Genomic DNA, 27,885 nt, shown 5'->3' on the forward strand with positions numbered 1-27,885 from the left:
GCAGGTACTATATGTATAGCTCCTAGTAGTTAGACTGGCGCTCCGCCCTGATGCGCTGTTCCGTAGATATAAATACTGCATGTACGATACAGTAGTTCCTCAGTTTAATTACTGACTTAGATCATCCTCTTAATATCCTCAACTTGAGACTTCCTCTGTACTCTTGTCACTCTCTAGTCTTCAGGCTCGTCACCTTGAAGTACTTCTTACTCTGACCCTAAGACTGATAAGGCTCTTTGGTCCGCTCCCTGTCATCAGTAATGAGCTTGCCTTGTTTTTGTGTGAAAGAGAAAGGAAAGAATCAAATGGATACTCCAACCAACCAATCTAATACACAATATGCGAGTTCACTGCTATCAAATTTATTTAATAGCAAGGGGTAGCGTTGTCAAAGGTTCCGCAAAGCTTTGAGAGCTAGGGAAAAGTTTTGATCAATCAATTTGAATTGTTCTAAGGATTCAATATATTCCTTTGATCAAGGTAGATTCAGCACGATTTGTGCTTTAGTTGTATTGATATGGGTATATCAAGAATTGGGGGTTTGAATCAAAGTAAATTAAAACCGAAATACACAGACCCCTACGGAGGGCTAGCACTATGTGCTGGCACAACCACACAGCATGATTTGCCCTTAAGACCAACGACTGATCCTAAGTTCGAAGAATACCCAACAGCTGGATATGGATTAAACTAATTGCTTCTCTCTTTCAATAGACACCCATTGTGCCTATACTCTATCAAGGGAGTTATGCATAGTATTCATTTAATTGTATTCTTCAATATTTTCTATGTCAGAACTCTTTGATATTCATTTGATATGTCTTTGGAGCCTCGCTGACATGCCTAAATTTTGGCTAGACGTCTATGCTGTGAATTGTGACATTTTCATGTATAGATTTGTATCAAGAGGACTGTAATTGAGACCCAGATTGACAGTCAAAGTCAATACTGAATCAGTCTAATAAGTTGAAGGGACCATATACCCATACTACCACAAGTTGGTTAGTTTACCCATCCCCAATACTACCTTTGGATAGCAGTCTACCTGTTTGTCAAGCAGGATTATACCAGACTCAGACTACATCCGAAGGATGACCATTCATGTATGACATACCAAGGGTATTCTTATTGGACCTTACACTGGTAGGAGTTTAGAAGAACTTACTCAAGTGACCATGAGCCGAGGATTGACTCGAAATGACTTTCTAGAACTCAGGAATTATCAAATACTCCTTCTAGAATGAGATCATGCATTAATCTAAAAGACTGCGATTTAGTCTAATAGACCAATCAGGTTGCATGGTTGAGGAAAATGACTAGAAGAACGATCAAAGTACTGCGAGGCTCCGAAGACATATCAAATGAATGTCAAAGAGTCCTGACGTAGAAAATATTGAAGAATGCAATTAAATGAATACTATGCGTAACTCCCTTGATAGAGTATAGACACAATGGGTGTCTATTGAAAGAGAGAAGCAATTAGTTTAATCCAGATGAATCAGATTAATAGGATTAGAATCGAGGAGAGTTGATTTGCCTCCGGACGAGGTGACAAACGATCAAAGTAAGTGTTGAACAGCAGTGACAGCTGAACACCATTCAAGTCATTCTCCAAAACAATTAAATAAAATGAACATTGAAGTACCTACCTATGTTTGGAGGTATACTAGAATCTTGGAACCATAATGGACTAAATAAGGACATGAAGATTCAAATTAAATGGTATCTGACCGATTGTAGAAGTTTCCTTGCGGTTCCGAATGTTTATTGTATTAAATTAATTGTACTGTGCGACTCTATATTCTGTATGTATAAATAGTAATCCGATGTATCTGGAATACAAGTGATTTTGGGACGACATTGCAGTGCTAATCCGTAAAAAGGAAAGACACACTCCCGCCAGACTGAAACCTCTTCGCTAGCAGCCATTCAGGCCCGGCACTTGTGAGTATAGGAACGTCATGTTCTGCTCCTTGTGACTATGAGAAGTATATCCAGTTGTTGGGTATTCTTCGAACTTAGGATCAGTTGTTGGTCTTGAGGGCAAATCACGCTGTGTGGTTGTGCCAGCACATAGTTCTAGCCCTCCATAAGGGTCTATGTGTTTCGGTTTTAATTTACTTTGATTCAAACCCCCAATTCTTGATATACCCATATCAATACAATCAAAGCACAAATTGTGCTGAATCTACCTTAATCAAAGGAATATACCAAATCCTTAGAACAATTCAAATTGATTGATCAAAGCTTTGTGGAACCTTTGACAATGCTACCCCTTGCTATTAAATAAATTTGATAGCAGTGAACTCGCATATTGTGTATTAGATTGGTTGGTTGGAGTGCCCATTAGATTCCTTCCATTCTCTTTCACACAAAATGAGGCAAGCTCATTAACGAGCAGCAGTAACTGCCCGCACCAACGGAGTTGTATATCCTTTTTGGAGGGATTGGGCATTAGCAGAGCCTTGCGAATTCCTTACGCCTGAACCTCTACATCATTGGCATAAGATGTTTTGGGATCACAACGCAAAATGGGCTATCCAGGCTGTTGGGGCTAGTCATATTGACTTCAGGTTTTCAATTCATCAGCCAACTGTGGGATATTGTCATTTCCAAGAAGGCATCTCTGGTCTTAAACAGGTCACTGGACGTACACATTGAGACATCCAGAGATACCTGATTCCCTTCATATCGGGAGCTGTTTCTGCCAAGTTCGTTATGGCTCTATGTGCTCTCCTGGATTTTTGCTATTCAGGCCAAGCCCAGCGTTTCAGCCAAGCTTCTTCCCTCCAAGTCCAGACTGCTCTGAAGGAGTTTCATGAGAACAAGTCCGTGATCTTAGAGCTAAAGGCTAGGGTCAATCCTAAAGGTAAATCAATAGACCATTGGGAAATACCGGAACTCGAATTCATGCAAAGTGTGGAGCCCAGCATTTGTGCTTCAGGTTCTATCATGCAGTGGACTGCCGACATCATGGAGCATGCTCATATCACTCTAGTAAAGGATCCAGCCCAATCTGGCAACAATCATGACTTTGAAATTCAGATTTGTCGAAGTCTGGATTGTCTTGACCATGTTAGAAGGTTTGATTTGATGACAGCAATGAAGGATGCTAGCATAGACTTCCGTCTAGAAAATGTTGAAGGAGATGAAGGTCAAGAACAGGGAGCTGAAGGGTTACAAGTAGACGAAGAAGAAGATACAGAATTGGAGATCACAAAAATATTGTCGACCGAAAAGCTAGTCACCCATCTTAATCCTGTCTCAAAAAAGTTATTCAGATCTTTTCGGCCTAAACAGAACTTTTTTCTGAAAGCTCGTTTGCTTAAAAGAGCACCCTCAGCACCCCTTCCTCATCGTTCTTTTGTCAATAATGTTACAGGCGAAATCTCTGCCTTTAGCTTAGTCCATGATCCTGACCTAACGACACAAACAATTGAAGAAGTGAGTAGGCTCTATTCTCTGTCAGATTTTCATGGGGCTTGTTCAGACTTAATTGACTGCATAAAGTCAGGAACAAAGATTTTCACTGTAGGAGGTAAAAGAACTGGGAATACACAGTCACCTTTGCCCTTCTACTGGGTCAAGCTTTGGTCTAGGCTGTGAATCCAAAGCAGACATATTTTAATCTAGATTTGCTTACGGATCCTCACACCATATTCTCAGCACCTCCAGGGCCTGGCTGGGAGTTTGGTCGCCAAAACACGGTCGTTGTTCATAAAGATCAAAGCTTTCAGTGGCCGGGAAGCTCTTTGGAAGGTGAGTTGTCCTTTTATCACTTCCTTTTATTGCTTTCAAATTCTTGTATTCATTAGGTCATGCTATAGTTCTAGTCAAAATGATTTTTACTGTGGCTCAGCCAAGAAGACCTTTACTACCCATCGAAGGAACTCATTGTTTTTTGGCTTATTGTGAACACTTAGATATAGTGAATCAACCACCCCCTCCACTGCAGTATCAACATCTTTCCTGTTATAGAGCTTGTCCTTTTCGCTATCCAGATTATTCCACAGGATCTTATGTCCTTAAGAGAGCTCGGAGAGCAGATGGGACTCCTATGGGAGATATTATTCCTGTTTCACAATTCCGTTCTTTTGCAGATATTTGTCCTCTCTATCGAGGAAATCCTCACCCTTCTTTAACAAAAAGTACAAGTCAGTATCACAGCGATGAATTTTTGCTAAACAAATACTTCAATAAAGAAACATTTTTTGCTTTGGATAAAGTAGACTTTTGTGTTACTCCTAGCATAAAAATGCAGGATTTAACTAAAGACCATACTACTACTGACTATTTGATGTTTTCTTGTAATTGTTGTTTCAATGGATGAACTGTACTATTAATGTATCTTGAACAGCTGGAGCAGCTCCAGCAATTTCCAGCAGCCCAATGTTAAGATCATGTACACCGTGTAACCATGCCAGGGCCACAAGGTGTCTAAGTGCGGAAGAAGAGTGGGACAGTAGTGAAGTTATTAACAACACCGCCGTTACGCCATTAGTCCCCGGAGATCGAGAGTATAGAGAGAGGAGCTAAGTAGCAGCCAAGTCGGAGCGGACCAGAGAATGTTCAAGTCCTAAGGTCGAGTAGAACGTACTTCAAGGTGTTGAGCCTGAAGACTTAGAGAGGAGCTAAGTTGGAAGGGAGATCTAAGTTGATCTAAGTTGATAATTAAACTGAGGAACTACAGTAGCGTACAGGCAGTATTTATATCTACGGAACGGCGCAGTGGTGCGGAACGCCAGACTAACTACTAGGAGCTATACGAGTAGTACCTGCAGGGTAGAGTAAAAGACAATAAGGAGAGACTAGAACGAAAGGGTATGTGTAGCGAGAAAGAACAATAAGAAGAGATTACAATAAGAGTGGATCTTCAGAGTACCGAGCAGCAGAATGGAGGCCCGAGGCATGGACTTGACACCCAAGCACTTGACAGATGTGTCACTTTTTTGCTACTATTAATATCTCAAACGGTCTGAGAGCAGCTAGAGCAGCTCCAGCAATTCCCAGCAGCCCAAGCACTTGACAGATGTGTCAAATTTCAACTTGCTCTGGGAAACACTGGGGGGAAATCCATCAAAAAACCAGGATTTGCAGATGTCAGTCATACCATATTAAGGGTCAATGTTGATGCAATCTCAAGCCTTGTCAGCATGGAGGGTTAAAGAGTTTCAGGCCAACAAAGGTTGGTGGTGTAAGACCTGGGTCAGAATAGGTCTTAGGGTAGGTTTTGGTATGATAAGTTTATGTTGTAGCGTGCTAGGAGCAGGCTGGAGCTCAAAGGGAGCTACGGAAACCATGACCGAGGATGGGAATGGCCTAGTAGTGGCTGGGGTTGAGAGATGTGACCCTTGAAGGGGTTCCTGTAAGGTCCAGGGAGGTCCCTAAGGCGTAGGTAGGGGAGGTAGCGGTACGGAACCTAGTAGCGTTGCGTAGGAGGAGTTGTACTCGCTAGAACATCAACGTAAGATTGAATAGGTCGTAGAGAGAATAGGTCTTGAGTGTATAAGCTCCTGAGAAGATATACGCCCGGGAACTGGGGTTTAGGGGTGGACGTCCTCGAGTGTTGGAGGTGGTAACAGAGAAGCGGCACGTAGTTCGATGTAGGGGGGTAGCTTCGACGTTACCTAGATTGAGGTCCCAGAGCTTGTGGAGCAATTGGGGAGCTCGAGAAGGTTTTGGGGAGGTTGGCTCACCAAGGCATTAGGCGTTGGGGGAGCTTTAGTGTTGTTCGAGGGAGCTCGGAGACTCACTCGGATTGCTTAGACGTGAAGTAAAAGTGTGTATTCAACTGTATAGACGATCACAGAGACAGTAGACAAGAGTAGAGAGAAACAGAGATAGAGAAACAGAGAGTAAAGAGAAATCTGTATGGTTAGCAGGTACAAAGGGACAGGGACTGGACCTATGCAAAAGGGTGTGTGTTCAAAATATACCAAGCTGGGGCTTGGGACATTGCGACACTACTTAAATAGGTACGGGAAGTGAACAAGAGAACATCTGGAGGGCATGAGGCAACTAATCAAGGGATGAAGGTAATCGAGATTAGTACTTAATGGGGTTGGCGGTTAGGAGGGTTTTGTATGCGTGTCGGGGTGATCGCGAGGACATTTGGGTAGATATATCAGGGCAATGGTGGTACTGTCTTGGGGAGGTGCATGGTGGTACTTGGGGAGGTGCAGAGGTAGGTAGAAAGTGTGACGACGTGTGGCTGGTACTGGTTGTAGCCAGGGCATGACAGGTGGCAGCTCAAGGGAGAGCTGTACCTCTGCAGGGAGCTCCTTCTGGGACTCCCCTTGCTCTACTATTGAAAGTACACATTAGCTCTCAATGACATTGATTTTGTTACTGTGGAAGCAAACTAAATAAGACTATCTCTTTGACAAGTTACTGGCATATTCTCTAGCTTCAATTTATGCATGTCAACATCGACAATGTCTGTGTTTTAAACTCCAACACCAATTCTACATCATGAGATAGACTATATCGGTGAGTCATTTATTGTCTCTCAGGTGCAGAGCAAAAACAAATTCAACACTCAAGAGAGTGAGTTGTCTCACAACCGCAATGATAGATGAGGGTAGATGATTTTTGTAGGTGAAATGATACATCCAACTAAAATGGATACCCCTTTCCAGTGTCCTTCATCAATTCCTCACCTCCAACCTCAAGTTGTTCCTTTGCAGCCTTATCTAGATATTCCAGCATTACCTTCTCATACAGCCCATTCCCCTTATACTTCCTCACATCTTCCGGCCAGCTCCTCATAGCACTTGCCATCCGCGCCGGAATGCCTGGCTCTTTCGCGAGTTCTTCTACCGGGAACAGATACGTTCGAATCCCGAAGACGATTGCACCGGAAAGCGGAAGCCTCCGGAGTGTTTGGCGCTCAGTTCGCAAACGAAGGTTCTCGGCAGCGACGGTTGGACGCACGTCGGGGGTGATTGGGTGTCCATGGTTGAAAGTTTCTTCAAAGCCGTTGGTAGTCGTGGACCAAGCGAGTTCTTCTGGGTCTACGGTGCTATCGTTCTCGATGATGGGCTTGGCAGAGGATTGGGCGGCCGCGTTGAGAGGATGGCGGATATCCTCCGGAGGGATGACTTGGAAGAAATAATTGTTGCGGATGATAGGTTTTTCTACAGGCATGCGCTTGAAATATCGGTCCATGCTGTTGTGTAGTCTTGTTTCGTCTTTTCACAGGTAGCAGTGTTCAGTCTGTATGAAATAAATGACAGAAGATGGACCGTACACTGAGGAACGTGTCCCTGGATATGAATATCTTCCAGTGGTAGACCAATTTTATCTCGCATCCTCCAGAATCCTAGTCGAAGAACGTCAGTAGGACAATCAATCATCCGGTAATAGAAGTTTATTCCACTCACCAGGTACGCAGATAGCACCTCCTTGAAAGTAGTATCGACCATCAGTGCCTGTAGTCCGAGAATTTAACATATACCATAATCTCCAGATAAAATTACTCACCTTCGACCATCAGGGCTAAATCATCTTGGACGCTGGGAAAAATGATATTACATGAAGGGAAAGGGATATCCGTACGAGTAAATACTTACAGCAATGCAGATACTTTCATTGCACGTTCAGCTTCCTCGATACTCACTTGTCGTAACTTGAGAGAGCCTTGTGTCGCCAGTGCAGGAGGGATGTCGAGTTTAGCGTTCACCGGAATGATTGCAACACTGGATATATCGCCTGACACGTTGCGCGACACGGTAAAAGCATCCGGGTATCGTTTACTAAGATAATCGGCAAGTTCATGGACCAATTCGATTGCTGTGGAGGATTAGATATTATTGAAAGTGAAATTAAAAGTTCAGATTACACACCACCCTGGCTGGCGGATTTTACAACCCCAGGTCTATCGGGTAAGATTTGGACGACGTTTGTACCTCGTGTAGCGATACGGTGCTTCTTGATATAATAGTATGATTGCATCTGGTAGTCGGTCTGTCCAAAGACGATTAGACCTTATAGGATAGCATTCAGGTAGAGGTGAAGCTCACCTCAATCCATTCGTCCCAAGGCATATCTCGAATACCCATCGTGACACTGATATTATACATAAGTATCGAGCAGGGCCACAGAAATTAGAAGTATGTGTACTGGTAAGCTCCCCATCGGAAAGGCCGATACGGGATTGGCTTCAGATTGACAGGATTCGAGGTTGGTGTGACGGGCGGATAGGAAAAGGTTACCGGAGGCCATTCTACGAGAAGCACTTCTTCAGGGAGACGCGGGTCCAGAAACAGCAAACTTACCACCCCATTCCCGTTCCTTTAATTTGTTCTTCTCAGAGATCGAGGTATCGCGCACGCTGGACCGAGCGGGAAGATAACCCGCAGGCTTCCGTCTATACGCAAATACGGCTACGCATGATAGCAACAATGCCACCGAGAGGATACCAGGTTCTAAAGGGAGGATTGAACCAAGACTAGGCAATTGCATGTTGATCAATTGTTAGAAAATCGTATGTCGAGGATGAAGGAGAGGAGGGAAAAGCGATAGCTCAATTCTTGGAACGAGGCAAGTCACGGTACAGCTAGAGAATACCGGGAAGCTGATAAGAGTTCCATTATCGGAAGGCCGAACCGAGTGGGAGGAAATAAGAAGTGAAAATGAGCGCCCAATATCACACTTGGCGCCTTCGACCACTGTAAGATCGCACTGGAGTACTGCAGCTGGAGTATTGAATAACGAACATATTTTGTTCTACTTGCAAATCCTCAGATGATACTGAAAACATAACGATAGACTACTTGGTAAAATACAGACTGGTATAGCGATACAGATTGGGTGAACTGCGTAGCGGTCCATCGAATTAGTACTTCCTTCGATGCCTATGTTCTCGTTCATAATGCTTCTCTTGTTCACGTTTGCGACGAGGAGTACTTCGAATACCCAATGTGCGTTTAATCTTGGTCATCAATGGAACATGGGTGCTTCGACCCTGGAGTAAAGAAATAGAAAGTAAGAATAATACATCGAATAAGAAGGCGGTTCGACTGACCATTGCTCGGAGTTCATGTTTGGCATGTCGACGACCTGCACTGGTAGTATTTGGGTTTGCAAGAGCAGCTCCTACAAGACGCGATAACACAATCAGAATTATATCGAATTGAAGTTATGATTTACTTACTGTAGCCTCCAGCAACATGGTCAGGATCACGGCGGTGGTAATATCGCTCTCGTCGACGGGAGGTATTAGAGTAACTTGCAGGATGAGGATGGTGGCGGCGGGTCGAAAATAAAGGCATAAGTGCGAATTTAGATGATTTGATTCTGATTGGTATTGGAGGTATTAGCGCAAACTAACGGAGTTTTTAAGGCTGCGAAATAGGTGATTAGCGTCACTGTACGTCAGTCCTCCGAAATGTGGAGAAAGCTGCGCGGGAACTGGTTATGACATCACGCACTTCTTCTGCCGCGCATGAGAGAAAGCGCTAAGCGCTAACGCTTTAGTCTCGATTTCGTGTATCGTGATGATGGAATCCCGCCAACGAAAGGAAAATAAGCTGTGCCCCCTTGATAAACGAATGTATACGAAGACATACAAATCGATACGATATGGTGTACTTCTTTGCTGTGGCTCAAAGCTCTTTCTCCATGAGATCACTTTCAGTTCAGTGAGGCAGTCGCGAGATGCAATATATACCAATGACAGTGATCCCCATCAGCACAAGCTCTACCAAATGTCCACGCGCAATGCGAGACTCCAAAGAAAACGAGAACAATGATGAAGCAAAGATTGGTGCAAGCCCTCGAGTGCCCGAAGAAACCATCTGAGCTAACCCGTTGACTGAGCCTAAAGCATTCGGCGGGGCATTCGTTACGATCAGCAAATGTATTGCATCTGCGAAATGGATGTTCAGGAACCAACGAAATTTAAATAATGAAATGTGGATCAACTCACTGAATGCTGTGACAATCGCAGTCGAGACGAAGAGTTGGAAGATGAGCAGTGCCCAAACCAGAGGTGTAACTCCTCCAGCATACGCGGCAGCGTCACGAAGAATCCACAAAAGTACGAAATGGACCAAGAAGAAGGAATAAAACACAATGAGAGTCTTTCTCGGCCCCAGCTTTTTCAGTATTTTTGTGAGAACCGCCCAATTCCAGACACCGTTTGCGAGCCCGAATGTACCCAAAATCAAACCAACTTGATACGGTGAGAGGCCTAAGCCACCGACAGGTATTGAAGTGGTGTATATCAGAGGGATAAGAACCTCATATGACATATCGGTGAAAGCGAGGAAAGCCATGCTCAAAAGAGTAATCCTTAATTTTGAATCCCCAAGTAAGGCTCGAGTGGTGGGAGGGACGTCAGAATTGGATGGAGGCGAGTCTGATGTAGTGTCAACGGCGCCATAAGATGGTGATGTTTCATTGAGGAGCGGCGAAGATTCAACAACACATTTCTGCTTCACTTTGCTTGGTAGAGTCTGCAATGGATTTAAGATAAGAAATCACATTGGACAACGAACAATGAACCTCTTTTTACCTCTTTGAGCCCCCCACAGGATAACACAAAGGCAACGAAAGCGAGGAATCCCGCAGCGAAACAAGACAGAAACCAGGGATATTGGATGAAAAAGCGAAGTTTGCCGAAGACATGAGGCCATCGTGCAGCTGGGTCTGCGAGGACGCCCCCGAGAGTAGGTCTACAGATACGTATATCGATTCATTGAGTGAACCTCGTAAACGATGAGGATAAAACACATCCTCACCCCACAGTACTACCCACAGTCCATATGATCGGCATTAATGTGAACGCATCAGCTCTATTTGTATCATCCGTGCTCTGAAAAGAACAGCTCAAGCTTCGAGAAACACATAGAATGATTGAATATTACCTCCGCCATTAATGTCTTCGAAACACCTGTCGCGGACCGTTTGAATAAGAATGACATATGAGAATAAAAAACCACGTACCGATGTTTCCATTGAACACGCCCATTGCTGCTCTAGAAAGGACCATCCACCAAAACGATTGTGATAACCCGAAACTAAGCATCGCTACTGATAGTCCTAGAGGACCAATTAGAAGTATGGGCTTCCGCCCGTAGAAATCTGAGAGGCGTCCTATGGGATACACCGAGAAGCTTTCGGCCAGAAAAAATGTACTTTCCTGGATTTTATTTCGTGTTATTATCACAACTCATAAGGAGTAACAGAGCTACTCACAAGTACGCCAGCATAATATCCGGTTTTCTTCTCGTTCCCTTCAGTGATACCAGTGCGCCGAACAGCTTTGGTGATGAACGGATAAATAACCATCGCTGTTATCGGTTCCGACAACTGAATTAACAGAGTCAGAAAGATTTGCATTTTTGGTAGAGGCGTTGTATCCATGATTTGAGGCGACATTCCGTGATACTTGGTGGGTTTTTTGCGAGGAGCTTACACAAGACCGACTTCTACCGGTGAAACCCCAGATGGAAGTTGTAAGAAGACAGAAGCTTGCCCTGGTAAACATCGTTGGTCTACTATTATATGTAACAAATCATGCTTGATAATCGATTACGACCTGACTAGACAGAACCGTGTACAACGTATCAAACAAATTCAAATAATCCATAGAGAGGAAGATGAAATACGCACTTGGAAGTATTCCCAACCAGTATAATCTCAGGAAGAATATCCCATCGATGATCGCACAGTAGTGGCATCAGAGCGGCAGAGTGGCATGGGTGCTGGTAAGGGAAACCAGTTCCCCGGCCCGGACTAAACAGCTTGGCTACCACGACAGCCAAAGCACTACTGCTCTGTTCGGAATAATATCATCAGCGAAGTGCTTCTCTCGTGGCGATAAGCTGGAAGTCACTACACGAACTTGTCTTCAAATTCACGCTGGTTTCCTTTGTGCACTCGCTTGTTGTCAATGTGGTGATGGCACCTCATAAGTAATGTTGAACGTGAGTATGAACCCTCGTTCTCATTTGTGAATCCACACCGAAGATACTTCCCGATAGCTCTCTGCTGGCATCTCTCGATAGGCGACTCCTCTTCCTCAAACCTTGTCGCCTTCATCATGGTCCACTTCGTGTTCTCTGAAATTCTTCGTCCAGCATGATTGTCCAAGTCATCATTAACGACTTCAAACGCGCCGCTTCGCCTACACATCGACAGAATTTGAATCATGACAAGTTTCTGTGAGTTCGGTGCATCTTAATATCTCCTATACACCCGTCTGGTGCTGTCTCCGAACCACGCTTTCTGACTTGTCGGTCTCGACCATTTGCTTAGACCTCAATTTTATAAGCTTTTGATGCTCAGGTTGCACACGAGGGTTTGTGAGGAGGTGTACAGGGTGTAAATACCAAGGTTTGTGTTAAGCTTTACCTAGTTTGTGTATCCACGAGAGCAAACTGAATACCTATCGTAGCACCCACTCGTACTTCAAGACCAAGACCGACTCCCATGACTCCTCTCACCGTGGAAGCGAAATATGAACTCTTTCAGAATCCTCCCCAATTCATCTTCCCAAGGCCGTACTCAACGGTCCTTCGGGTCTATTCAAACGCGTAGTGGGATCCGGGTGCAAGCTCTCTCGCACCTACGCCCTTTGGATTACACTTTCGAAGTCACGTTCAGCTTGGGAGGCAACAGCAAAGAGGAGCAGAGTGGAGGTGAAGACGGAGGATTTAAGGACGTAAAAAGTCGCATGACCACGGAAAGAAGTGCCGTGGGTTTGGGTACTGCGAACTGTTCAACGTAGATGGCGAACTTTTGTCCTGCGAGCAATGAGAAGTGGTACGTTCATTTTGTTTCCCAATATGATATATTGAAACCAATTCCTATGCTTTACGAAGAAGAAGATTTATCATGAGTGGATAGGGCAACCCTTGCAGACCCAAACACTGAATGTTTCAGATGTGCTTTGGAATGAAAGACCCATGGGTTTGGATATTTGGAATGATTCAACGTCGATGTCCCGCGAGTAAGGAAGAAATCGGTACGTTCATTTCAGTTCTTATACATATGATATAATGAAATCGATTCCTTTGCTTCATGAATCAGACGGTTTATTAGAAGCGCATATGCAACCCTTGCAGACATGAACACAAACCTTTTCAATGCGCTTCAAGCCACCTTCAGTTCGGAAGGCAAAGCTAACGAGGAGCAGATTTGGAGGTGAAGGCGGAGGATTGAAGCACGTAAAAAGTTGCATGTATCCTTTCTTCACTTTCCGGCCGTATTCCTGCCAAGCTTGATGATAGCATCCACGCTGCTCTTGAAACTGCCAAAGCTAAAGGCGAATTCCCCGCTGCTCGAATCAAAAAGGTGCTCGAGAATTTCGTCGAGAGCAGCGTCTTACCACAAGATCGACCTATGTTCCGTACACAACTGGGTGCGATCTACGATGTCTTGGATAGATTTACTGGTGGTTTGAAGGGGCCATGAAATCAAAGTTTGGTCTAACTTGCGCGAGAAATACGAGGCTACAGAAAGAATGTTCGGCGGAAGTATTGAAGCACGAATTCTTACGCTCCGTGAACAAAACAAAGATGATATAGACAAAATCATCAGCCTTGTCCTGAGTCACATCAAAGTCTCGAGCAAAGCGAAGCTGGTGCTGACGATACTCAATCACATCAAGACTAAAGGTATAGGCGTTTCGAATGCGGAAAGTCCTTTGTACAAGGTATTACAGGATCTCGCTTCCTTGGAAGCCAAGTAGGTGCCATGTTTTTCTCTGTCCAACTTCTTGTTGAACTTTTGTATGATTTTCAGATCGTCAACTTCCGTATCCCTCAAAGCTCGGGAGGTGCTTATCATGGGCCAAATGCCCTCGTACAAAGAACGACTTGGTCAAATGGAAACTGTGTTGAGGAGTTCGGTTACCAGTCAGTATTACGGCGAGCAGGTGAACACTGTTCATACCCCGTCTGCGGAAGTGTTACGAGAACTCAGTGATTCTCGTTATACTGTGTTCGATGTACTTTCTGCCTTCTTCGAGCATGAAGACCATATGGTCCCTCTTGGTGAGTGGTTTAAATCATCTTGATGTAATTATACTAAAAGACAACGAAAGCCGCTTTCGAGGTCTACATTCGTCGTGCTTATAAGGCTTACACTTTACTCTCCATTGACTACGAGGAAGGAGATGAGCTCGATGACGGTGATTCTCCAAGTATCGTTACCTGGCGCTTCAATCTTGGCCAGTCTCACTCTCCTCCTTCAACGCCTTGTATATCTTTATCGGGGTAAGTCATTCATTGTCTCTTGATTGAGCTCCTACTGACGTGAAAGTAAAAGGTCGGCGTCTGTCAGTGATTTGACCTATCTCATCAGCCGACACCAATCCCAACCAATTCGTGTTGGTGCCATCTCATCATTCCCGAACTTCCTTGCATTGGCGAAAGGCTTCAGCAAAGTTGCCTCCGCATTGCCTCTTTTTTGATGCAATCGAGTACAATTCACGATATGGACATCCTCAGTTCCCTCCCAACGTCCTCAATGTCGCGTTGCGGCTTTTTAGAGAAGAGGATGGTATGCCGATAGGCTGGATATTCACTATGCGTACTCCAGAATTCCCTCAAGGTCGCAGAGTTGTAGTCGTAGCAAACGACATCACCTACAAAATTGGATCATTCGGTCCCATGGAAGACCAATTCTTCTATCTTGTCACTCAGTATGCGAGGGAGTTAGGCCTTCCTCGAATCTACCTGTCAGCGAATTCTGGAGCTTGTATTGGTCTGGCTGAAGAGCTCATACCCTTATTCTCGGCTGCTTGGAACGAAGAAGGGCATCCGGAGAAGGGAGTCCATTACCTATACTTGACGCACGAGAATTACTTGAAGTTAGAGGGGCAAGGCCATGATTCCATCAAAACCATCGATGTTGAGGTGGCAGGAGAGTTGCGCCACAAGATCACTGATATCATTGGTTTGTAGGATGGTCTTGGGCGGGCTCGGCTTGGTGGTATCCCCATGGGTGTCATTGCTGTTGAGACGCGCACTATCGAACGAATAATTCCTGCTGATCCCGCTAATCCTGCTTCATTTGAACAGTGTATCATGGTGGGTTTGGGTACTGCGAACAGTTCGACGTCGGATGGCAAATTTTTGGCCTGCGAGCAATGAGAAATGGTACGTTTATTTCGTTTCTTATTATAATACAACAAAAACTGATTTCTATGCCTTATGGATAAGATGATTTATCGTGAGCGGATAGACAACCCTTGCAGATGCAAATGCAAACATTTTATATGTGCTTCGGAATGAAGGAGCCGTGGGCATGGGTCTGTGTACTGCAAATAGTCTAATGTCGGATGGCGAACTTCTGTCCCGCGAGCAATGAATATTGGTACGTCCATCTCAATCCTCATATCATTCAATCAAACTGAGTTCTTCGCTTTATGAATAAGACGATCTATTGTAAGCACATACGCAACCTTCGCAGACGCGAACACTAAACATTTCGAAAGCATTTCGGAATGCAAGGTATCGACAAAGCAGACAAAGGAAGGAGAGTAATATGAAAAGGAGAATGGGAGAGAGAGAGGGAGAGATTCCAGGCAAGAGAGAGGCTGACGGCTCGCTGTTAGAGATGATGGATACGGGATTGGAAAGCGAAATCACTCTAGCAAGTACTCCGTCTTTTCACCCTCTTGTTACGTTCGCTCATACTCTTCCTTATTACAGCGTGTATGGCTAGCATTTGCGATGGTAATGACTTGCATCCACGTTAGTGACGACTCGCATTTGTGATAGTGGTGCCTCGCATTCGCAATGGTGACGAGTTGCAATAACTCTTCGAAAATGCTGTAACTCGCTAACTATGTATCATGTCGATCGAGGTCACGAATGCCAATGCTATGACATCTAATTTTGGTCACTCTGGGCACAATATAGTCTTCCCATTCCTCACTCTGTGCGAAGACTTTTCAGGATGCCATGTGTATTGCAGTACCCACTCGTACTATGAAATCAAGACCAACCTTAGTTGCTTACCACCGAAGAAAGTATAGCTTGTGGAACCAGTATACGAACTTTCCTGTACCAACGTTATTGTTGCATTCCGGTGCCGAAAACGCGTTCAGCTTAGGAGGTGAGGGAATGCAAAAAAAACAATGGAGTATAAGCACAGTAGGAATGATATACGCAGTAAGACATCGATAATCAGTCAAGAATATCTTGAAAGCGAATTTCGGAAACAGTTTGGCGTAAATAACGGGCTTGTAATCCATACGTTTGCTTTTCTTTCTACGTGGTGCACTCAACCTCATACCCAAACTCATATACAGACCGTTATACAACTTCATCCTTCATCACTTTGATAGTGTGAAAAAACCATCGTATTTAAGACCGCGTAATGGCAATGGCAGTACCAGAACAGAGATGGTGAGAGAGTCCTCGTCATCACTAACAACCTCAAGAAGAAAATATTCATCCTCGCCTCCACACAGGACATCCTCTCTTCAATCCAGAATATCCTCTCCTCAAAACCTGTGACCCACCCTTACTCAAAAATTCATGTCCATCGAATACAGTGATAACACTCACGATTCCTCTCTCCAGGATCTTTTTCTGTGCCCGACCAAAAAACAAAGAAAAGAGAAGTGTGTGTGTGTGTTTTTGGTTTCCAGTGAGTGACGAGAAAATATGTTAATAATAATAATAATATGTACTACTCACCAAAAGCTTTTCGATTCTATGATCACAATCATAATTATGATAATCCCCTGATTCAAGCAGAAGGATCCTATTCAAGACCAAAACATATGCTTTTTGACTATGAAATACAACTCTGTCACATAGTGGTTTGTTCATATTGATCTGAATCATAGATAGATAGAATATAGAACTCATTAGTGATTAAGTTTTTTCGCAAATGCAGGTGAAACAAAAATGGGGTACTGACTTTTGCCACTAAGATCTCTGGCCATACTGACAGTAGTGAAGACATTGATATGAATGACTCGAGGAGGAGGGTGCTGCTGCTACTGGCTATCCTTACCCTACTCATTGCTGTATTTATGTATCTATCTCATTGCCAAAGAAATCCATGTAATACACATTAATCCACATTTAATCATTAACATATCCAGGAATGTATGGTACATATGTACCTACTTTGAGTCTTTGACCCACATACACCTAGTCAGCATTTGAAAATCTACATTTACTGCGTTGGAATGGAATCAACCAAGCTTCGAAGAAGAAGAAGAAGAAGAAGAAGAAGAAGAAGCAAGAAGAAGCCCAAACTGAACCATAAATGGCCCTCCAGAATCTCTGGTGGAACCCCACCCAAACACCATGTACAACCATTGTTGTGGGCCAGGGCAATGAATTGGAAATCTAGAGATCACGGAGGAAGAGCGAAGAGGGACGACGGGGAACTGGAACTGAAAATGAAACTGGAAATCAAAATCAAAATCAAAATGAATGAATTTTTTTTTTTTTTTCGAAAGTTGGAACTTGAAACTGATTCACTGATTCAAGTTCGAGTTCTGATAGGATCTAGAGAGAAAGAAAGAGACTCGGAGTATGTGTGGGTGTGTGTGTGTGTGTGCATGTGATGTTTCATTAGTTTGCTTTGGAACTTTCGGAACCATAGAACCTTTGACAATCAATGGTTACAATATGTGATGGATAAGATTATGTATGCATGCTCGCAAATGGTGCCTGTCACTTACTCTACATACATTGAGCTCGAGTTTTCGGAGGCATGAAAAAAAATTAAAATGATAAGTTAGCAAGCATGACATAAATTGGTTGAGTTTAATTTTTACATCTTCGCACATCCATCCATCCATCCATTCATCCACATCCATCCATACATACATACACAGTCAATTCCCCGAAATGTCCTAAAATCTACAGCATGTTGGGGTTTGGGAAATGATGACAACTTCGAAACTTTTATTAGGCCATAAAATAAAATAAAATCAAAAAGTAATTAGGTACGCATTGGCTACCGAAGAAAATTTGCCCAAACAAGAAAGCACTTCAAGTTGATGTTGTACTGAATGCTATTGAAAACTATCCCATACATATGTACCTAATGGCTGTATACAATATACAAGTAGAGGGTGTTTTAAAGCTCGAGAAATAATCCCTAGGATGAGCTGCTTGGAAGTAGGTAAGTCATTATGCTGTTACTTTGCATCTTCGCACATCCATCCATCCATATGTACATACATACTCAACCCCCCGAGTCATCCGAAATGTCCTATATAAAACACTTAAAGGGTGGTGATTCATTGAAGTGTTAGCACATAGAACTTTTGGAACCATAACAATGGTGACAATGGTTACAATGTGTGATGGATTTAGATTGAGCTCGAGTTCTCGGAGGTGTGCAAAAAAATTAAGGTGATAAGTTAGCATGGATGTATGTAGATGGGTTGAGTTTAATTGTTGCATCTTCGCACATCCATCCATCCATCCATCCATCCATACATACATAGGTCAACCCCCTGAGTCATCCGAAATGTCCTATATAAAACACTTAAAGGGTGGTGATTCATTGAAGTGTTACCACATAGATCATTTCATCAGTTCATTTGACAATTGACAGTGGTTACAATGTGTGATGGATTTAGATTGAGCTCGAGTTCTCGGAGGCATAAAAATAAGTTAGCATGGATGGTAGACTGATGGAGATGGGGCTAGATGGGGTGGGTTTGGTTTTTGTATCTTCTCTTCGCACATATTTGCACATCTTTGCACATCTTTGCACATCCATCCATCCATCCATCCATACACATCCTGGATATACATACATATTTATTTATTTATTTATTTGTTCATTGCTCCGAGTCATCCGAGGTGTCCCCAAAGGGAGTAGAGACTGGAGATACTGAGAAAGAAGGTACCGAGAGAGGGATGGAGAATGGACAGAGAAGAGAAACAAAGTTGAACTGAGGAACAGACAAACAAAGTCGAACAGAGAGACAAACAAAGTCGAAAAGACCATCAAAAACATAAAAAAGAATAAAAGATACCATATAAGTATATGTATATACATACCATACATACCATACATAACTGTTCGTGTTTACATACTATGCCACTTCTGGTTTTCGGGTTCTCGGGTTCTGTACAGTTTACAATCTCCCATCGATGTTTCCTCCTCCTCTGCGTGCCGTGGATCTACCTCTGGTATGAGCTTCGTATTTCTGTATCTTCGTATTTCGTATTTCCGTATCTCCATCTCCATCTCCAAACTCCAAACTCCAAACTCCATCTATTGCGATTTCGACCTATCATTATTGCGGTTGCGGTTGTTGTTGTTGTTTCAGCGCTTGAAGCGCACATAGCGCAGCTATGCCACGAAGAAGAACGTCGCACGAAGTGGAAGTGGGGAAACGGGACGAGGTGAGGAGCATGGATCGTGTGTTGTGTGTTGAGCGTGTATGAAGTGGAGGTGATGAGGAGACGTGGGGAGACGAGATGAGGCGAGGCGAAGAGGCAATTCAATCCAATTCAACTCGATGAGAACGAAAAACCCCAAAAAACGAAAGCAAAAAAAAGACAACATACCACCAACCCCACTCCCATCCTTCGCCAACCCGATCTCCACGCGCCGCTCGACGGCGGCGCCGACGATGCTCCGCAGGGACTCGCGCATGGTGCGCTCGAAGTGGGGGTAGTGTTGGATGAGGCTGTGTGAGAGGAGGAGGGGGATGGTTAGGATGGGGAGGGGGGAGGGGGAGGGGGAGGGGAGGGGAGGGGGATGGTTAGTTAGGATGGGAACGATGGTTGGACAAAGAAAGAGGATGATGGGGGAAGGGGATAGAGAGGGAGGGAGGAAGGAAGAGGAGGGGAGGGGAGAGAGGGATGAAAGTATCAAAACCATCAAAACTATCAAAACCATCGAAACCATCAAAACTATCGAAAAGTAACGCGTCAATTAAGTAGCTGAATTACCCAAGGAGGCTAAGAGAAGGATAAGGCAGTCTGTCTAAGAGTACAGCTCCCCAAAAGAGGTTGATTCGATGGAACAAGGGAGTTGGAGAGAGGAGTTGGAGAGAGGAGTTGGAGAGAGGAGTTGAACGAAGGAGTTGAACGAAGAACGAAGAACGAAGAACGAAGAAGAAGAACTCAAAACGAACGAACGAAAAAGAAGGAACGAGGAAGAAGAAGGAAGGAAGGAACGAAAACGTACCTCCCATCAACACCAACACCGATCTTTTCTTCGTCCGTCTTCTTCGTCCCCTTACTTACCCCATTCTCATTCATCGTCCCATTCTCACTTACCCCATTCTCACCATTCGTCCCATTCTCACCATTCTCATTCTCATTCTCATTCTCACTCGTGCTTACCCCATTCTCACCTCCCCCCTCCCCCTCCCCACCCCCCAAAACCCCCGCCCGCCCAGTCTGTATCAACACCGCCGCGACGGCTACGCCGGAGAGGAGCGCGGCGCGGCGGGCGACGAGGTGGCATACCCAGCGGACTATCTGTGTGTGATGGAAAGGGGGGGGAAGGGGGTTAGTAAGGGTTGGTAAGAAGGAGGAGGAGAGAGAGGGATGGAGAAGGGGAGGGAGAAGGGGGAGGGGGGGGAGAGGGGAGGAGGGGGGGGAGGGGAGGGGTTGAGTTGGTAAAATGTTAAAAAAGAAAGGGGCAGAAGAGGGGCAGAAGAGGGAGAAGAACAAAAGGGAGAGGGAAGGGGAGGAGGGAAGACAATGTTCAGAAAAAGACGAAACCAAGACGAAGGGTCGAAGAGTCGAACGAGAAGAGGAGAGGAGGAAAGGAAAGGAAAGGAAAGTGTGTATATTGGGTATATTGGGTATTGGGTATTGGGTATTACGTGTCAAGGTTGAACGTTGAACGTTGAACAAATGGATGGATGAAGCAACGCAACAAAATGGATGGATGAACGAATCAACGAAGCACCAACGCAACGCAACGCGGTGCGAGGAGATTCGAGAAGTGATAAAACGGAAACAGCGAATGAGGTGAACGAGGTACGAGGAAACAGAACAAAACAGAAACACCCAAAAAAAAACGCCCCCCCCCAGAAAACCCCCAAAAAAACCCCCAAAACCCAAAAAAACCCAAAAAAACGCCCCCCCCCCAAAAAAAAACAAAACAAACAACTCAGAAAAAGAAAAACCACCCACCGCAGCATCCCTCAACCGCACCTCCCCATCCTCGTAGCCCAGTCTCCGCACCACGACTTGGCGCACTCGTTCCAGTTTGGTGCGGAGTTTCGTGTTGGTGTTAGCGAGTGCCGTGGTTGAGGGATTTGTGGTAGTTGGGGTGGTAGAGGTAGGAGTGAAATCAAAACCCGACAAAAACTCCCAATCCGGCAACCCACCACTATCGTCTCCGTCCCAGAGCGGGTTTTCGCCGATTTCGTTCGGGGTCCCTTCTCCTCCATTCAATATACCTATACCACCACCACCACCTCCTCCTCCTTCCATCGCACCACCACCAGTACCGCCGTTCTCCATCATCCCCTCCGTCCCCTCCAACGTCGTACCGCTACCAGTACCGCCGTTCTCCGTCGTACCGCTACCAGTACCACCATTCTCCGTCGTACCGCTACTAGCGTCAACAGCCTCCCACGCCTCCTCGACCTCACTCATCACGCTCGTGTCCAGGGCCCATTTCTCATTCAATACACGTGTGGAGATGCCGTTGAATAGGAGGGAGTGGGTTTTTGTGCGTCGTGTTGGTGGTGTTTTATTCTTGTTATTCTTGTTATCCTTGTTGTCCTTTGTTGGCTTCGACTCCGTCGTTGGGTGCGCCTGAGTCTCACTCTCACTCGAGCCTTGAGTCTGAGTCCCACTCTCACCTTCGCCTTGAGCCAGCACCTGCTCTCCACCCACAACGTCACCTCGCACCACAGCATCCACCAACGCCACCAACACCCCCCTCGTCAGCTCCCCGAGGTACATCCCAGAAATAAACTTCTCGAATGCCTGGGCGCGGGGGTTGATGGAGGTGCGGTCGAGGGCGGTGTCGAAGGGGGTGTAGGGGAGGTGGGTGCGCTGTGTGGAGGAAGGGGTAGAGGAGGGGGAGGGGATGGGGAGGGGATGGGGAGATGGGTGGGTGGGAGATGGGAGAAGGGGTAGGAGGAGGGAGGGAAGAAGAGGTAAGATAACGCTAAAACAAAACCAAAGCCAAGAGAGGAAATACGTACGGTATTATTAAACGCCCCCCATTCGGTGTTTACCACCATGTATCCTGTGTTTTCAGTGTTCTCGGTGAAAGAAGGGTTGGCGAGAGTTAATTTCGGGATGTTCTCTGTATGTGAGGGTGAGGGCGGGTATGGGGATAAGGAAAAAGAACAACCAACTCACCAACTCTCTCCAAATACGCCCCATTAGTCCCCGTTCCAAAAATCGCACCAAGTATACACCCTCCAGAGGTATACGCTCTCGACAGCATCGCGCCTACAGTATCATTAACCAACGCCACGCATCTCACATGTAAATGTTTCCTATCGAACGCGTCTTGGAGGAGACGCACGACGTCGTGGCCGATGGCGTTTTTCGCGGAGAAGCCTTTGGTCCAGGTGAGGATGGTGCCTGCGCCCAAGGCGGTTTGTTCGACGGGGAAGGAGAAGGTTAGGCCGAGGGGGAGGACGTCCAAAGGGGAGGTAGGAGAAGGGTCCAAAGGAGAAAGAGGAGGAGACTCCGGAGGATGCATCGTAAGAAACGCATCCACCGAATCCGCCAAATAATCAAACAACACCCCCGCTTCACCCGTCTTCAACCCCTCCGAGACTTTATATTTCTGTTGTCGGAGTTTGAACGTTTTATCGCCGTTGAGCGTGACCTGGCACACGCGGAGGTTGGTCCCCCCGAGATCGAGGGCGAGGAAGGTGCCGGTTTCGGAGCCGTCGGGGACGCCGGTGATGAATGAGGGGCTGGGTGGGGTGTGGAGTGTTAGAGACATAAAGGAAGGGAAGGAGGAGAGAGGAGAGAGGACTCACACCATAGCCATGTCCTCTCCGTACGCTTTGAGCCCCAGGTTGATCTCGCGGAGGAACGCGTGTGTGAGGTCCGTGAGGAGGGCGGGGGGGAGTGTGAATTGGGCATCGAGGGAGGTGAGGATGGATTGAGGGGTGGGGTGGAGGTAGACGGATGAGAGCGTTGTTGAGGGGGTGGATGAGAGTGAAGGCATTGCTGAGGAGAGGTACTGGTAGTGGTACTGGTGCTGGTGGAGTGTGAAGAAGAAGATCCGATCCAAATCGATGAGACGGATCCAAGTCCAAGTAGTCTAACCAATCCGAGATTTCAAATTATCCCTCTCTAGTCTAGTCTACGAACTCTAGATCCTCTATTCCTTCTCTTTCCTTCTCTTCTGTTTGCGTTCCTGCAACGTAGGTGCTACGTATAACTTATCGTCGAGAGTTACGTTGCGTTGCGTTAAAAGTCAAAGTAAAACACCGAGTTAGAACCGAGGTTGCCTATCCCAGCCCATCTCACTGCGGTTTTGCGGAGTTTTTCGGTTTGCACCGGCCGCTTTGTGCCTCACAATGCCGAGTGGCCGAGTGCCGGCCTTTGTCTTGTGCCTTGTGCCGGGAGTTACGTCACCCGTGCGATGCGTCACAGTAACGCCCAAGTAACTCCGCATCGACCACGCACTTTTACACCACACCACGCCCTTGCACCACACATCTTGCACATCTTGTATCTTGCACCTTGTCTGAAGTTACCGAACGTCTGAACGATTGAACGGAACGATTGAACAGTATATTGTGATTCGAGATGTTGGGCACGTTAGGTACGGTTCTTCGTCTCTTTGCCTCTACCTCTACCCGAATCCATTATCCTAATTCCTTTACTCTACCCCAATCCTTCTACCCAATCCACCTTCCCCCTTCCCTCACCCCAAACACCCAAATACCCAAGCTAATACATCCATCTTATCTTATACTATCTTACATTCCATCATATTCTGGACTATCATATTCTGGACCACACAGTACACCTAAGCTTCGACGCACTCGTCATCAGCGCGTTCTTAGCTGGGGTGAGGAGGACTACGGGGTTGAGGTGTGTGTGTGTTTTGTTTAGACAGTGCGAATGGCTTATTGTTTATGGGATGCGCATAATCTCTCTTTACAATCAATTAATTAATTAATCGCTGCTTAATGCTCGACGCTACTACACAACACCACCTTCCTCCATTGCACCCTTCCTCCATTGCACCCTTCCTCCATTGCACCCTTCCTCCATTGCACTTTTCCTCCACTGTACACTTGCACCGCTGTACGCTTTTACGGCTACACCGGTTCCCCAGCCCCGCACTATCCCAAGTCCCGAATAAAGATATCCGTCGTACGTCTCTTTTTCCTCCTTCCTTTATTCCTTCCCTCTTTCCTCCGTCTCTTCATTCCTTCTTTCCCTCGGTATTCCTTTCCTCTGTATTTCTCTGTTTCCTTGGTATTCGCCTTCCTTCTTTCCTCGGTATCTCTCTGTTCTTCCTTCTTTCCTCAGTATTCCTCCGTATTACCTCCATTCTTTCCCTTCCTCTGTATTCCCTCGGTATCCCTCCCTCCCTCCGTCACTTCGCCCCACTGATGCCCCCGTGTACACCACAGAACTCCTCCGGTCGTATTTGGAATTCGGTGCGTATCCACGTTCTACCTTCTCCATTCCCCGTTCTACCTTCCCCGTTCTACGTTCTCCGTTCTCACGTTCTCCGTTCTTCCTCATATGTTCTCCATTCTCCGTTCTTCCTCATACCTTCTCCGCCCTCCGCCCTCCGTCCTCCGTCATACCTTCCATTCCACCTCATACCTTCTGTTCTCATGTTCTCCATTCTCCGCCCTATTCTCCGTTCTCATATTCTCATGTTCTATCCGTTATACAGGAGAGTATATCTTCGATTTCGCGGTGGTGATATTCGGGGTACGTGTTTCGTTTTTCTCGTGTTTCGTGTGTTCTACGTGTTTCGTTTTTTTTGTGTTCCACGTGGGTTTTGGTGGGTTTTGGTGCTGATTTCCTCGTTCTCTCCTGTCGTTTTCCACTCCTGCACTCGTGTCGTTTCCGAACATCGTTCCAACACCGATATCACTACCGACACCACCCATCCACTACCGATACCCAAACACCCACCCAATCAAATTCCAACACCCTCCACCCACACCCTCCACCCAACCCAACCCACCCATCCACTACCAACCCAAACACCCAAACACCACTACCGCTATCGATATCAACATCCAGCGCTCATCCTCGTTCGAGCGGAGACGATAGGGCGGACTGGAGCTTGGGCTTTGGGCTTTGGGCCTTATAAGAGAGGGGGGTTCGTAGGAGTTGAGGATCAAATACGAGGGTGGAAAGATGGGTAGAAGAGTGGAGGATACAAAGAAGAGTGGAAGGATACAAAGAAGAGGAGTGGTGGAAGGATACAAAGAAGAAGAGTGGTGGAAGGATACAAAGAAGAAGACACACATCCAGCGATCCAACCAACGTACTTACGTATACATACATAGTTTCAGTTTTCCTTATTCGATTCTTTATCACTACTCTAGGGACCAGGGACTAGGGACCAGGGAGTAGGGAGTAGGGATTCGTGTGTATATGTATGAGATATACATCTTACATCTTACTCGCTTTCTCGATTTCCCGATTTCTCGCTTTCTCGATTTCGATTTCGATTTCGAGTGCATAGTGCATAGTGCATACCTCCCCAAATCCTCAAACCCCTCATCCCCCTCATCCTCACCCCTCATCTCTCACAACCCATACCGGGGTGTTCTACCTCACCGTTCAGCGGGATACGCGGGATACGCGTTGGGGTATTCCGGGGGGGGGGGGGCATTCTGTGAGAGATAAGTTCTGGGGGGCGTTCTGTGAGAGATAGTAAGTCCAAGTTGGCGAAAAAATCCGCGGGAATTTTTCCCCGGTAGCCCGACTTTTTTTTCACATTAGCTATAGCGCGACTTTTTTCACAATTAGCCCGACTTTTTTTCACAATTAGCGCGACTCAGCGTCCTAGAAAAAGAAAGAAAAGTTGCGACGTGCTGTTGCAAAGACCAGTGCAGAGATCAAGTCCAGTGCAGAGATCAAGTCGTGGTGTGTCACCATGTGTCCATGTGTCACGATGTAGGTTCAAAATAAACAGTTATCGTTTGGATTCTGGAATAGTCCAGTTACTAACTAAAATGAACGAGAAACATATATGCTCATATATGATTATCATGCTTTATCATGTGGTACATAACAATCCAAGCTGTAAGTATAAGTATGAGCTGTCTTAGGCTCTACCCATGGACCAACTACTGTCCTCGTAAAATCATTAACTGGTAACATCAAGTTATGTACATACTCTGCAACCTCTTTAACTCCACTCGGGGGCCTATCCACACAAATATCTATGCAATAGGACCATAGGTAGTAGGATGTCAGACCATCAAAGAATTTTGAGCCAGCTGACCACGTGTTCAGCGCTCCTTCGTCAATGACCATTTATAGTTCTGTATATCATAATCTATGATAGGCGTGTATTACTTGTACTCAGCTCCGGATTACTGACAATGATACTTCAACTTAGTGTTAAGATCATGTACACCGTGTAACCGTGCCAAAGCCACAAGGTGTCTAAGTGCGGAAGACGAGTGGGACAGTAGTGAAGTTATTAACAACACCGCCGTTACGCCGTTAGTCCCCGGAGATTGAGAGTAGAGAAGGGAGGAACTGAGAAGCAGCCAAGTCGGAGCGGCGGTATCGCCGGTGACGAGGAGCGAGCCAGAGGACGTCTAGTCCTAAGGTAGCGTAGAGAGTACTTCAAGGCGTTGAGCCTGAAGACTTAGAGAGCACAGAGTGTAAGAGGGAATCTAAGTCGATCTAAGTTGATAATTAAACTGAGGAACTACAGTAGCGTACAGGCAGTATTTATATCTACGGAACGGCGCATCGGTGCGGAGCGCTAGACTAACTACTAGGAGCTATACGAGTAGTACCTGCAGGGTAGAGTAAAAGACAATAAGGAGAGACTAGAACGAAAGAGTAAAAGACAATAATGAGAGACTAGAACGAAAGGATATGTGTAGCGAGAAAGAACAATAGGAGAGAGATTACAATAAAGAGCAGATCTTCGGAGTACCGAGCGGCGGAATGGAGGCCCGCCGGCATGGACTTGACAGTATCCCCCTCTTAGGCTTGAGCCCTCGAAAGCCATTAATACCGGGAGTTGGTTAGTCACCCAAGAAAATTTTTAAAGGCCGTCAGCATCGGGAATTTGACCCATCAGTCAGCAGGAAAATTTTGAAAGCCGTTAGTACCGGGAATTGGCGCGGTTCACCGTACACCCAGTACAATTCGAAGAAAATTTTTCGCTGGTCCGTGCGCAGTTTTGCCGTATAAAAGGTCCAGAGTTTCGCCGATAAGACCCAAGTTCCCAAAAAACTTCTAAGTCAACCATGTCCACTAGTCGCACCACCACCATTACTACCAACCCTTCAACCGCCGGTCCTTCGAGGTCGCGCCCTGTCCCGCCCCCGCCCATTGACCTTACCGCCCACGAGGAGGAGGATCTGGAGGATGAGGATGAGGAGGAGATTATCCGGAGGGCGCAGGCACGCGTGGAGAGAGTGAGGGCGCGGAAAGCGGCGGAGGCGGCGAAGAAGGCCGCAGAAGAAAAGGCCGCAAGAGCAGCAGCGGCTCGAGAGAAAGCTGCGAAGGAGGCGCGGGAGCGAGCCTGACGGGCGCAACAACAGGAGGAGGAGGTTACTGAGAGGAGGAGGCTGTTGGCCGCGGCGGCGACAGCTCGAAGTCAGAGGGGGACCTCCCCAAGTGAGGTGTCGGTTTCGCCGCGGAGGCCAGTGGTGGAAATTTCGAAGAAGAGCAAGGGAAAAGGCAAGGCCAAGGCCCAGGTGCGTACTTCTTTTTCTACAACCAGGTAATTGTCTGACCTGCTCCTGCTAGCCTGTGGACGAAGACCCGGACGACGGCGACG

The 27,885-nt window shown here is 46.0% G+C and overlaps 9 protein-coding genes across 9 annotated transcripts; 5 read left to right on the plus strand and 4 right to left on the minus strand.

Moving 5' to 3' along the window:
- Positions 1 to 2,508: 2,508 nt before the first annotated feature.
- C8R40DRAFT_1074370 (uncharacterized protein) lies at positions 2,509 to 4,142 on the plus strand (the record flags this gene model as incomplete). The annotated part of the gene is made up of 4 exons (XM_046226698.1): positions 2,509 to 2,650; positions 2,756 to 3,444; positions 3,667 to 3,759; positions 4,002 to 4,142. 4 exons carry the CDS (start codon positions 2,509 to 2,511, stop codon positions 4,140 to 4,142), a joined length of 1,065 nt encoding a protein of 354 aa, XP_046080120.1.
- A 2,411-nt stretch (positions 4,143 to 6,553) lies between these two features.
- On the minus strand, positions 6,554 to 8,618 carry C8R40DRAFT_792183 (uncharacterized protein). The gene is made up of 9 exons (XM_046236226.1): positions 8,277 to 8,618; positions 8,122 to 8,224; positions 8,022 to 8,067; positions 7,845 to 7,965; positions 7,572 to 7,791; positions 7,483 to 7,514; positions 7,383 to 7,430; positions 7,250 to 7,321; positions 6,554 to 7,190 (listed from the first exon to the last, which is right to left on the minus strand). Exons 1-9 carry the CDS (start codon positions 8,461 to 8,463, stop codon positions 6,616 to 6,618), a joined length of 1,404 nt encoding a protein of 467 aa, XP_046080121.1. The 5' UTR covers positions 8,464 to 8,618; the 3' UTR covers positions 6,554 to 6,615.
- Positions 8,619 to 8,836: 218 nt separating this feature from the next.
- On the minus strand, positions 8,837 to 9,272 carry C8R40DRAFT_1060439 (uncharacterized protein; the record flags this gene model as incomplete). The annotated part of the gene is made up of 3 exons (XM_046225350.1): positions 8,837 to 8,965; positions 9,026 to 9,096; positions 9,155 to 9,272. 3 exons carry the CDS (start codon positions 9,270 to 9,272, stop codon positions 8,837 to 8,839), a joined length of 318 nt encoding a protein of 105 aa, XP_046080122.1.
- Positions 9,273 to 9,638: 366 nt separating this feature from the next.
- Positions 9,639 to 11,367, minus strand: C8R40DRAFT_1163750 (major facilitator superfamily domain-containing protein; the record flags this gene model as incomplete). The annotated part of the gene is made up of 7 exons (XM_046230401.1): positions 9,639 to 9,868; positions 9,929 to 10,457; positions 10,517 to 10,676; positions 10,743 to 10,816; positions 10,869 to 10,894; positions 10,948 to 11,143; positions 11,200 to 11,367. 7 exons carry the CDS (start codon positions 11,365 to 11,367, stop codon positions 9,639 to 9,641), a joined length of 1,383 nt encoding a protein of 460 aa, XP_046080123.1.
- A 2,380-nt stretch (positions 11,368 to 13,747) lies between these two features.
- On the plus strand, positions 13,748 to 13,969 carry C8R40DRAFT_1009995 (acetyl-CoA carboxylase; the record flags this gene model as incomplete). Its single annotated transcript, XM_046222841.1, has 1 exon — positions 13,748 to 13,969. A coding segment is annotated over one exon (222 nt), but the record flags the coding sequence as incomplete, so codon positions are not given.
- Positions 13,970 to 14,516: 547 nt separating this feature from the next.
- Positions 14,517 to 14,834, plus strand: C8R40DRAFT_1026786 (ClpP/crotonase-like domain-containing protein; the record flags this gene model as incomplete). The annotated part of the gene is made up of 1 exon (XM_046223092.1): positions 14,517 to 14,834. A coding segment is annotated over one exon (318 nt), but the record flags the coding sequence as incomplete, so codon positions are not given.
- A 3,697-nt stretch (positions 14,835 to 18,531) lies between these two features.
- C8R40DRAFT_792677 (uncharacterized protein) lies at positions 18,532 to 19,032 on the plus strand. Its single transcript, XM_046236227.1, has one exon. It carries the CDS (start codon positions 18,636 to 18,638, stop codon positions 18,885 to 18,887), a length of 252 nt encoding a protein of 83 aa, XP_046080126.1. The 5' UTR covers positions 18,532 to 18,635; the 3' UTR covers positions 18,888 to 19,032.
- A 199-nt stretch (positions 19,033 to 19,231) lies between these two features.
- C8R40DRAFT_1060571 (uncharacterized protein) lies at positions 19,232 to 23,100 on the minus strand (the record flags this gene model as incomplete). The annotated part of the gene is made up of 10 exons (XM_046225361.1): positions 19,232 to 19,287; positions 19,506 to 19,627; positions 20,131 to 20,180; positions 20,331 to 20,426; positions 21,090 to 21,295; positions 21,518 to 21,659; positions 21,819 to 21,962; positions 22,115 to 22,218; positions 22,275 to 22,843; positions 22,910 to 23,100. 10 exons carry the CDS (start codon positions 23,098 to 23,100, stop codon positions 19,232 to 19,234), a joined length of 1,680 nt encoding a protein of 559 aa, XP_046080127.1.
- An 804-nt stretch (positions 23,101 to 23,904) lies between these two features.
- Positions 23,905 to 25,181, plus strand: C8R40DRAFT_1060567 (DUF1748-domain-containing protein; the record flags this gene model as incomplete). The annotated part of the gene is made up of 5 exons (XM_046225358.1): positions 23,905 to 23,975; positions 24,223 to 24,260; positions 24,524 to 24,550; positions 24,796 to 24,833; positions 25,152 to 25,181. Coding segments are annotated over 5 exons (204 nt in total), but the record flags the coding sequence as incomplete, so codon positions are not given.
- Between the last annotated feature and the right edge of the window lie 2,704 nt (positions 25,182 to 27,885).

The sequence above is a fragment of the Lentinula edodes genome (genome assembly GCF_021015755.1).
Source record: "Lentinula edodes strain Le(Bin) 0899 ss11 chromosome Unknown C8R40scaffold_60, whole genome shotgun sequence".
Taxonomy (NCBI): Eukaryota; Fungi; Basidiomycota; class Agaricomycetes; order Agaricales; family Omphalotaceae; genus Lentinula; species Lentinula edodes.